The sequence below is a fragment of the Melanaphis sacchari genome, unplaced genomic scaffold (assembly GCF_002803265.2).
Source record: "Melanaphis sacchari strain LSU unplaced genomic scaffold, SCAv2.0 Contig4_pilon_pilon, whole genome shotgun sequence".
Lineage (NCBI taxonomy): Eukaryota > Metazoa > Arthropoda > Insecta > Hemiptera > Aphididae > Melanaphis > Melanaphis sacchari.
The window spans coordinates 10325767-10338154 of NW_020271335.1; the positions used below are offsets into that span (position 1 = coordinate 10325767).

The 12388-nt window shown below is 25.6% G+C and overlaps 2 protein-coding genes across 2 annotated transcripts; one reads left to right on the forward strand and one right to left on the reverse strand.

Annotated features, from left to right (window-relative positions):
* Positions 1-12360, forward strand: LOC112599139 (RING finger protein 10). Its single transcript, XM_025345904.1, has 15 exons — positions 1-697; positions 7537-7700; positions 7845-7999; positions 8083-8173; positions 8288-8475; positions 8614-8821; positions 8881-9024; positions 9091-9174; positions 9693-9781; positions 10329-10420; positions 10485-10733; positions 10862-11027; positions 11102-11201; positions 11404-11557; positions 12302-12360. The coding sequence occupies exons 1-15, from the start codon at positions 601-603 to the stop codon at positions 12358-12360; spliced, it is 2040 nt and encodes a 679-aa protein (XP_025201689.1). The 5' UTR covers positions 1-600.
* LOC112599140 lies at positions 3135-5079 on the reverse strand. The gene is made up of 6 exons (XM_025345905.1): positions 4835-5079; positions 4519-4711; positions 4077-4154; positions 3724-4007; positions 3564-3654; positions 3135-3497 (listed from the first exon to the last, which is right to left on the reverse strand). Exons 1-6 carry the CDS (start codon positions 4906-4908, stop codon positions 3207-3209), a joined length of 1011 nt encoding a protein of 336 aa, XP_025201690.1. The 5' UTR covers positions 4909-5079; the 3' UTR covers positions 3135-3206.
* Positions 12361-12388: the final 28 nt, after the last annotated feature.

Here is a 12388-nt window from a genome sequence, read left to right on the forward strand (position 1 = left end):
TGATATATTTTAATATAAAGTGCAATATTGGCGATACGCAATCGTCGCAATCGCGTTTTGGGTCTAATCGTCACGGCCGTACGTTGTGACGAGTGACGACTAAGGTTTTGTAGTGATTTTAAAAGACGTGCACTCGCCAGTTATCCAGTTATAAGGCATCTGCCGAACATCAAGTGTGAAGTGAGTAGCGACCAGTTATAGTGACTGGCAGACGTCGTTTTGTCATAGCGTTTGCACAATACGGAAAAGCAGCGTTTTCGTGTTGCTTTGAGCGTGACACCCGTGTAAAACACTACTTTACGCGTCCGGACTTGTCAATTACGAACTCGTCGAGTGATCACTAGCACTCCCAATATTTTCTTATTGTCACCGATTCAGTGCGCGAACAGAGAGAGATCAGCTCTCAGATCGCCGACCTCTGATTCCCCGTGGACCTCGTCCGTCGAACCGATCTCGTGGGCAACGACGACGTTACGATTGTTTACGAAATTCGTTCGTGTGACAATGGCATTTCAATGAATACAATGTCGGAATCCGGTTCGCGTTCATCTTATTCTCCTCCTGGAGATCACACCTCCAACCCCTGTGCAATCACTACCAATGTCAGACAACCGTCAGATGGAAAGAAAACTGAACGTACCCTTGCCGAAGTCTCTACTGCAGGCCAACAGTAAGACGGACGCCAAGAAGTCGACAGGTTGGTTAGAAGCTCTTATGTATTATTTTTGTAGAGATCAAGGTTGATCAGGCTGGTAGTGATAAAATTTAAACTGATGTTCAATGAGCTTCATGCTCTCGAACTAACAATAGTCAATAGAATTCAACAACAAAATAATAATGTGTCATTATATGCTCTCTAAACTGGTGTCCACCTTCGTCTTGTCAACATTTTTATTAAGTTTAAAACATTCCTATAAAGTCACTTGATTCATTAAACATGATTATTGCAATAAACACTTACTAATAAGTAGTAATGGGAAATAGCGTTTTCAAAATATTTGAATACTATATTTTTTATTAATTGTTGTAAAAATTACAATAATTTACCCAATCATACTTCTAAAAATAATTTTCTGATAAGAACAATGATAATATCATAAAAGTTGTGTAATATTACCTATTCAAAGGCAACTTTATAATTAAAACATACCTATTTAATATTTTATAGCTTTAATTATTACTATTTTTGCCTCTATATGTGTACATACTTGTTAAACACCAAATATAGTATTAGGGTGAAAATAAAATTATGGTTTCTCACTTTATTATAACTAATCTATAATCATCAATATAAATCAGAGGTTCTCAATCATTTATGTCAACGTTTCTTAACTATGTTCTGCGGAATCCTGGGTTTCCACTGAGCTTAAGTAATTTTTTCAAAATTTTCAAGAAAATTACTTTGAATATCTAACTAAAGATTAGTAGTGGCTAGTGGAGAAAAAAAATGTTGGTATAACTTTTATCAATAAAGTTCAATATTAAAAATATTTGTATGAATGAAAAACGATTTCACCTAGGTACTTATCTTATTAAAATTAAAATTTAGTCTAATTAAAATAATTTAAGTAGTATTATTATTATTTTTATTTTAAAATATTTTTTAATTAAATATCTTTAACACATTGTTATTATATGAAATAATTATAATTTTTGTTGCAAATAATCCTAAAAAAAGCTAAAAAGCTAAAATAAATTAGGGGTCCCATGTTAAAAGTAAACATCAAAAATGGTTCCACAGATAAAAAAGAAACGCTGTTCTATGTCAACAAGATTTTTTTTTAATTCTTTTGTAATTTTAATATTAAAAAATTATTATTATAATTGCATTTAATTTAAAACAATATATAATCGATAAATTCTTAATACTAAAATTTAAAATCCAATATAATAATTTTAGACAAATTATACTATAAAACAGTTTTCATCATAATGTTTATGTGAATAATTTTTAAATTTGCTTTTTACTCCTTTATTATTGTTAGTTAGAAATTTTATCAATCCTTGATTCAACCTAAATTAAATTCATTTTCATGATTGATGATGATCCAGCCAATTTTTTAATTTATTTTTATGTATTTTCTTAATTGCTAAATTGCTATTCACCTTATGAATTGGCAAGCCTAAGTAATTTGGTGACTATCAGCTAATATAGAATATAGTCTATCAGTTGAATGGCAATTTATATTTTTACTTAAAATTTGAACTTTTTTAATTTTGAAAAAAGTGTCAGCTCTTCATTTATACAGATATTTAAAATTAAAAAAAAAATTGTTTAATAATATTAAATGAATTGTTTTTATTCAATCAACATATTTTTTGTTAGTTTTGAAATCTATAAAATTTTACAATAATAAAATCTCAGCACAGTTTTTATTTTTAACAGTCGAGAGCATAAATATGTTTAGTTAATTTATAAAAAAAATTAAGCTTATGCATTCTTTAAAAAATATTGGTTAAGTAAAATAATTATAAGTTCATAAGATTTGTTTTATTTTCTATATTATTTTATTTTGTAGTATGCTAGTGTCTTTTAGCCCATATCGTGAACAATTTTAAAGTTAAACTTAAAATAACTATTCAGTGATAAAGTCTTGACTTTAGTTAAAGATGATCGTACTCATTAAAAAGACATCTGCATGACGTATATCACGTTGTCTCCATCTTACATAATATACCTAACATAGTAAATTTGTATTAAACAAAATCAAGTTTATGTTGTTACCATTAATAATTAATATTAAAACTAATTATTCTAGTCTTGAAACTCGTAGGTAATTATATTATCTACATGTATGTGGGCCTTTTTTAAATCTAGAGTACCAATGTAAATTACTAGTTTTTAATTGGAAAATAAGATAATTTATTCTAGTGTTCAACACAATAAACAAGTATAATATTATCTTAAAATTAAATTTAAAAGTTTATTTGATTATGTTTAGTTATGAAGTAAATTTTTTATAATTTAAGGTAAAAATGTTTTATTTAATAATAATTTATTAATGTATAAATTAAATAAAACACTTACACATACAACTACAGACTAATACAATATACATTATTAAGCTTACATATTAGATACAAATATTATTCTATATTAATAATTTACTTTATAATCTAAATAGTATAATATATATAAATTTATTACAGGATTAAACAAAAATTACTTATAAAATTACCATTTTTTAATTTTAATCAAAATCAGTTCAATTTGCTATTTCAAGCTGTGCTTTCATTAGTATTTTTTGAATTTTGTGTTTTGTAGTTAAGTAAACTCTTTTATTTTTACGTAAATCTTTCATTTGAGCTTCTATAAAAGCAGCAAATGACGCCGTCTCATTATTAGAACTTTTAAGAAACTTTTCTTGTTTTTGAAATTTCTTTTTCTTCAAAGCCTTGAAGTATAATGAATAAATATCTTTAGTGCGTCGTTGTTTTTTTAATTTTAAGGCCATAATTTTATTAAAATTTGAATCTGCTATTGATTGTTCAATATTCTGAAATTATATTAATATCAAATACATCTATTTCATTTATAAATTCTTAAGATATTAAAATCCTACCGTATTTAATGGTCTTTCAGATGGTTTATCTTCTGGAGGTGTTAAATCTATAGGTTCGGCACCTTCCTTGAAACTGCTTGTAAACATGTAACTATGCAATACATTTTTTTTCAGTTATATTTATTAGGGTCAATATAATATATTATAAAAAAAAGCATACCATTGGTTTTCTCTGTTACAAATATCATTTTTTATTTCAATTTTGGAATCTTCATTTTCATTTTTTGAAGCTTCCTCACTATCATCTCTGTTGTCGTAATCATTCTCCGAGTTTGGAAAGTTAATATGTCTATAAATTTGTGTACAATTTTCATCTTCTATGTTTACATTCTCGATTTTATCATATAGATATCCATTATTAAAATACTTATCCCTTTTTAGATTTTCATTTTCTAAATCGTTGTAATCGAGTTGAACAATTTCAACATTTGTATCACTAATATCCTATATATTTTATAAATGTTCATAAGTAAACAAAAAATTAGAAGTATCAATTAATTAATTTTAAATTACCTCTGAATCGACTTCTAAATGATTGATCATTTGCTCCACATCATTATTTGAATTTAACGACTTCTTTTTGTGGTATTTCTAAAGTAATATATATTAAATTATATGCTGATAAAATTTGTTTTTATTTTAATACATTAACCACCATATGACCGCCGGCGATCATCTGTAATTCTCAAATTTTATACATTTGTGACCGTTAGCGACCATAAATGAATTTAGTTTTATATTATTAACTTATACATAGCACTACAATAATGCACCAAAATAAGAACTGTGGCGTAGCAGGAATTATTATAATTTTTTTTGATATAGATACCTATAATATATTATTTATTTTTCAATTTTTTTTTAAATATTATGTATATACAAATTTTTATTGAATAATCGCTGGCAATCATATGGCAGTTAATGTGTTAAAGAGCAATGTTTTCAAATTACATACCATAGTATCTAAACGATATTCAATTGTTGGGACTGATTTTGTCTTTAAAACACCTTTGCCATGGCCAATTATGTATTCAGATTTTTCAAAATGATTGCCACACAATCTACTACTCTTACAAGGTTTCCAATCTTTTTCTCTGCCAGTGGCAGCTATCCACAAGGGTAATGTTTCTGGATCCGTTAAAGGAAACCTAAATTAAAAAGATAAAAATGAAAAGGAATCAATATAATATTCCAAATTTATTTACAATGCATTCTATCAACTTCCGTCCTCCACAACGGAGGTAGTTCAGAGTTGGTTTTTAATAGATTACCTGTGTAATCTAACTTTGGAATTGTCCTTCGTGTACAAACTTTTGCAACAAGTCACACTGCACTTATTCACCATGTCGATCGATTTACTTTTAATTTAAACAGTTCATAAATTCAGACTGAATAATGAACGCGTACGTTAGGTAGATAGGTAAGTTTAAACGATTTCTAACTAGACATATCTTTTGTTTTCTAGTTTTACGCGACAGCCAATTGACCATTAATTGTACAGCCATTCGAGTATTGGGTTATATTTCTTATCATTAGACAACGCCACAATTTCATGGAAAAAAAAATTAACAATAATTTATTTAATTCATGAAAAAAATAAACTTATAAATTATTTATAATGTATAAAATCTATTTTTTATTTTTGGTTTGAGTATTGCTTTGCAGTTTATAGTATTTTAGCAAGACAAAACAAATAATTTAGCTTATGAGCATTGAGTATTCATCGTCAGTCAGATAGAAGAATTATCATTTTACCATTTGCATATTTGTTTTGTGCAACTGTAAAAAAATTTCAATATGGATTCTAATTTGTTTCACGTTATATCAAAACCAAATTTTTACATTTTTATATTTATGTCTTATTCTTTGTAAAAAATGCAGGTTTTTTTTTTTTATTTGTCAGTTGAGGCATATTTGCTGGTTTTCAGTTGTATTTTAAGATTTTTCATTGTTTATCTAAACAACAAGTTATCGTATCCGGTGAATACCTCCGCAGTGGTGGTACTGCCACTACTGCCACTTACGTTACAGCTGTAAATAACCTAACTCCATAGTGCTCCAATCGCATAACCAAAGTATCAATGCGTTTGACGTTTGTGGCAAAATTCGAATAAAGTATTTTCAGTTCTCAGTGTTCTCACTGCGTATTAATCTTTAATCTGATCTATATACGATTTGTATTTATCTTATGAGGGCATGTTTTTGTCGGTAAACTAAATTGAAGAGAATAGGTTGTCACGTTATGAGCAGGTGTAACTCTGAAGTTGCATTAGAAATCAATGTAAAAATAAAAAGGAAAACTAAAGTAGAGAATGGTCGAAAATAGTTGGGTGAGGTATGATAGAGGATAATCCTTTGAAGGTATCAGGCGCGTCGTAACAATTTCCTTCCAATAAAGTGTAGGTATGTAATTATAAGCATATATAATTATATATTTAAGTAAAAATATTATATTAAAATAAATGACCAATGCAATTTTAACAATTTTATTTTGTTATAGGTAATTATAGGCTATAACACATTTCAACTACCATTAAATGGTACTAGTTTAAAGAAAAAATATATATTAAACAGATAAATAGTTATTTTACTTTTTGTAATTTCCTAGACATGCCTTCATTTTATAGAAAATTCTGGGCCAAAATAAAGTCGACAAACGATAAAAATACATTTAGTGTGATCCCAGCTTTATTGTCCCATTATAATACGGTACACAACAACAACACTAAGACTGCCATACTAATGCCGGCTAAACTATTGGCTACTATATTTTAATATTTGGAGAAAATTGGATATAACTCAAGTCTGAAAAAAAGTTTTAGAAAATGGAAACCAGCTTTTGCTTTTGTAAAATGGACGATCTGTCTGGTGTAGGATAAGCGTGGCTGAACTGTAATTCTTATATAGTTTGTGCAAATGTGCTATGAAAAAAAAATGCACGTTTTTGTTCATATCATTAAAATTTCCTATATTTATAAACATGAACTATATTATAATAATATATCATTTTTTTGGAATTTTGATATGAATAGTGTAATATTCTAGTTTCAGTTTTGTAGGAAGATTAAGTATTTGTCATAGATGATTTGAGCGTACACTCACTAACTCGTACGAGTCGTATTAATCATTATTATAATTTGTCTGACTGACCCTATCTCTTTTAACTTCATTTTTTTTTTTTAATTTTATTTATTGTATTATTCATTTATTTATTTTCAAGATAAAAATATTTTTTATCCTTTTTTTGTACAGCATATCCCCTTATTTATATTATTTTAAGTGCATAAGTACTAAATTAATATGTTGTTTACTTATAAACAACAAAGTAATTAACTTAAAACAATTTATGGACAATTTTCCTCGTACACTTTTTACAAGAATATGGGGGTAAAAAAAATCTGGATAGGTATACAAGGCTAATCAATGCCCACTTACAGGGATTTTATTTAAATTGACGTTGGGCGCAGGACACTGATTTATTATTATTATTTAGAAAGTAGTGATTAATGGTAACCATGTATTTGATTAAATATTTTCAAAAAAATGATTACAATATTTCAAATCAAAGTTAAATTTTATTGAACCTATTAAATTTTTTCGTTTTTTTTTTTTTGATAATAGGTAGATTATTTTAATACAAAGCCATAAAACTTATAAAATTAAAAGAAAAGTACAGATACTTGAATTGATTCTATATTCAATCAAATGGATTACTTGACCTTTAAAATTTTGTAACAATAAATACATTTTTTTTTTTAAAAAAAACCTTGAAATTTACAATTTTTGCACAAATACCATCTTATTAAATGTTGAAGTAAACTTAGTTTTTTTTTTTTGACTGTCTTTAACTAATATATATTACATTCATATGAATATTTAATATTGTGTATTTACTAAAACTTAAAGTAATTTAATATTATTTGTTTTAATCTAAACAATATAATTATTTTCATTTTTATTTATTTTGCTATAGATTCATTAAATTCAAAGCACTCAAATCGTCGAAATGGAAAAGCTGTTAATATTCAACCTCAAAAATTTGAAGCTAACCGAAATATCAGCTTTAAAAAGAACTCAAACAACAATAAACAGCCGCAACCTCGAGCTAGTCTCTTTTGTAGAAAGAAGAGTTCCGAGGTTTGTAAATAATAATATATTTGACTTGTGTTTAAGTACTTTTCTGTAAAAACTATTTTTTTTGTTCTGTATGCTATATTGTGTTATATCAAAGTATTACATTTTTATTCTAAATCTATTTTACTAATTGATTATAATTTTTAGGTAACTGAATCGTTAAATGATGTTGATGATGATGATATATTGCCTGTATTAAGGCATATGGATCAAAATAACAAATGGAATATGCGTAATGGCTACGGATCTAGAAAAAAAGAATTTCCACAAAAATTCAATGTCAAACATTTTTTGATAGCAAAGTATTTTTTTTTTTTTTTTAATATTATTAGCACATTGAATGAATATTACAATGTGATGTTAATAAATAATTATGTTAAAACAGTTGTCAATTTGTAGTCAAGTTTGGAAAAGATTATTCTCAGTGGATGTTTGATCAGGATGAAATTGTTGATTGGGATTGTATTGAACAAATTGTAAGTTGAAATTGATATCAGTTTAAATTAAATAAATGCTAAAAACATGTTTTCATTAAAAATTAGCAGTGGATAATCTATTTGTTAATATAAATAATAAATTTACTGTTTCAGAAAATGTTTTCTACTCAATTTATTAAGTGTCCTATATGTATGGATATACCAATAACACCAAAAATGACTCGTTGTGGTCATATATATTGTTGGCCTTGCATTTTGCATTATTTAGATATAAATGAAGAACTTGATACGGCTGGCTGTCCTATATGTCATTCTAGAATATTAAAAAAAGAATTAAAAAGGTAACAATAACATTTAAAAAAAAAATTACTGAAAATATTATTTAAATAATTAGTTAATTGAAAAAAATGTGTGTATATACATCGTAAACATAAAATTATTTAAATGTTTATGTAATGTGGTAATTTTGGCATTTTTAGCGTTGAAATAATTATTAAAGAAGAATGCTGTGTTGGTCAATCAATAACTTTACAACTAATGAAGCGTGCTAGAAATTCTTTGCAAGCATACCCAATGTCTGAACTCTGTAAAAATATGTTTAAACCATCTGATGATACTCCTTTATCAGCTTGTGAATCTAATTACTCTACAGCATATTCCAGACTTTTAATTGGTTATAAAAGCCAAGTAAGAAAACAAACATTTACGATATTTGTAAACACAAATTTACCAATGTAACATTTTAGATTTTAAACATTATAAACCAAGAAAGGGAAGCTCTTGTCTTACTTTTAGACTACTGGGAAACTGAAGATACAGAAAAAAAATATATTTTTGAAGCTCTTGAACTGTTATCAAAAAGAGAAGACATTTTAATGAATCAGGAACCAGTAAGTTGCTTGTAAAATAAAATTACAATTACAATGTACATTTTAATTTTCTTTTTCTTTAATAAGAATTTGGAAATAAAAGGAACAAACTGTGAATCTATGAATTCTGCAATACATGCAAATCTAGGATCACCATCATCGGCGTCACCAGTAATTTGAATAAAATTAATATAAATTATGCAGGGTTATGTTGTTTAAATGAAACAGTTAACATTATCACAAAAAGTATTAAAAGTTTCTGAAAATTTATTACTTTTAATATCATTTTAAACTATTATTCATTAAAAAATAAGTACATTTTTATTTTATATTGTTATAATTTTTAGGTTTTAAAAGTACATTTTCAAATAGGTTAGATTAAGTAATTATTTTTTATACATAATTACAAATGCACAATTTTTTTATTAATTACTTTTCTCATTTACAATTTAATTATTCATTAATTTCGTTTTTAAAAATTAATATCAATACTCTCAAAATAATATTTTGCTTTAGAATATAAATTTAAAAATGTACTCAGTCATTCAAAAAAGTACAATACCTACCTGAAATATTAAGTTGATATAAAATATATAAATACAAATATATTACCTTTTTGAGATAATGAATGTTTACTATTAATTAAATTAATCAGTTATTATCTACTAATACAAATATATATTTTATAGCAATCACAACCAAAGAACTTTATAGGAATTCCTGGATGTTCTCATAATGTTACTAATGTTTTAGATGAAAATCCAAATTCGCATATAAAGTAAGATAATGTATTACATATTAAAAATTAACATTCCTTGATCAAAACTGATTTAAATTTGAAAAATCACATAAAAATTTATCTAACATCCTCATAATTGATATTAAATTATAATAATGATTTAAAAATACTTCATAGATAGTCAGACTATTTTCCAATAGTAACGTACAATATATTAGTGTGTATTATTATTTAATAATATAATGTTATAGTTTATAGATAATGTATTAATATATTATTATATGGTATGTTAATTATTGTTTATTATTAATGAGAAATCAAAACTATGTCTGTAGGTACCTTGTATCCTCTATATCTCTACCAAGATAATGAAGCATTATATTAAAATATTAAATTCTTAAATTTGTCAAATGTTATATGTTAATATTTAGAATTATACATAACTGAGTATTAAACATAATAATAATGAACATATTTATTTATCCTTATTAAAGTATACAATTACTTATTTTTTCAAGTATAGAATTGTGGTTTATTAAATGAAAAATTAGGTATATTAATATTAATGAAGTATTTCAACTTTTAGAGAAATGAAGACAAATTTACATAATTTTAACATTGCTGATAAAGAGGTTTTACAGAATAAACCTGCCAAAAAAGATTTTTTTTTTTATCAAGGTAAATATTTAAGTTTAAAATGTATGTTGGCTTATTTGTTTAATATACTCATTAACTTTAACAGCTTTGGATGGTCAGCATATATATTTATCAGCAGTTAATGTAGAAATGTTAGAATGTATGTTTGGCAGTCTAGAAAATAGTCCACAGCAGATAGATGCTATTGTAATTGAAAAACAGTCCTTATCGATGACTGAAGCATCAAGAAAACGCTATAGATTCCTGTTACATTTGCCCATAACTACTGTTTTTGAATGGGTTGAATTAGATTTGACTAATATTGTCAGTCAAGAAACCTTATTTATATTTAAAAGTAATTATGACCAACATAACTATGTTCTGACATAGTTAAAAATATTTAATAGACTAATTTTTATATTATCCACTAGATCGAATTTCTTGTAAAAGAAATATAATAACTTAAAATTCTTTTAAATTTAGGTAACTTGGATGAAAAAAAAGCTATTAGAGATAGGCGTGCACGTGATGAGCAACGGCTTGCTAAACGCATTGAAGAAAGAAATTCTAAAAAGGAATTGCCACTTCCTGAATGGCATAATAGAAGTTTATTCCCAGAATGTGGCTATGATCCATTTGCTGACAAAAGGTATTTATATTTATTTTTCCATAATAAATAATAATTAAATAAAATGTTTAAACAATTTATAAATATTTTAATAGCATGATTCCTTTGAGTGAATCAATTGGTATAACTTCAACTTCAGATCATGCTATAGTAAATATTTCTAATGGTTCACCAAGTAATTTATCATTTGCAAAGGTACAGTGTTAATATTCTTTATTTTTTTATAGATTCTCTTAGGTTTATGTTTTGTATGGTGGGGGTTATTAACATTTTTGAAGACTAACTTATCTTTAAACCATTTTTATTTTCATTTAGAACAAAATATACCTACAATTATTTTACTTTGTTTTTTAATATAGTTGTAGAATTCTATGGTTATTAAGCTTTATATTTTCAGGCATTGCAGAATGAAGTTACTGCAAGTAACTCCTCTTCATCAGATCATGTTTTACCTAATGTATCATCTCAATGGCCAATATTGGGTTCTAGACCAAATTCTATGTCGATGAATAATATTTTAGAAGATGCTGTAGCCAACATGAACTTACATAGTATGTATATTTATTATATATACACAAATAAATTTATTATCTAAATACACAATTTTAAATGTATCCTATTATCTTAAATTGATCACTAACCATACAACCCTTGGGCATAGTCGTGTGTTCAAATAATCAAATCCTACATTTTTATTTTATGGACATTTTCTGTATATCTCAAAATTCTAAGTACATTAAATATTTGATCTTTTATGGTATCCATCAAACTAAAAATTATATTACTCTTATTGAAAATAAAATTATATCTATTTTTTCTTAAGTCATTTTATGAATTAATTGTAGAATAGGCTTATTTGTGCTGTTACACCACCTTATGCTGTAGGAAATCAAGTTAACCAAACTCGAAAATCTTAAAATTTATTTACAAATATTATTTTAATTGTTGATTATAGTTCAAATATACAACAAAAATATTTTTATTTTTATTCTAAGTTCTAACTATCTTATAATATGTCTATATAAGTAAATCCAACAAAGAGATACCCTTAATAAAATGTATCTGCATAAGCCTTTGTTCATTCTTTGGCTAGAGAATTTATTTTAAGTAAACCATATTCTTCCATAAATATTGACTTGAGATAGTTTTAAAGAACTTTTAGATAGTTCAATGTTCCATAGAAGATAAATTTAGTATAACTGTAGTGTATGAGTATTACTTACAAATTGCAATGACAAACCAATATTTATCCAGATGTATAATAATTATTAAAAGTTTTTTTTTTTTTATTGTAGGTAACAATAAATCAAAAAATAAAAAGAAGAAACGCAGCAAATATGAACCAATATTTTAATGTTACATATAATATATATAAATTTTAT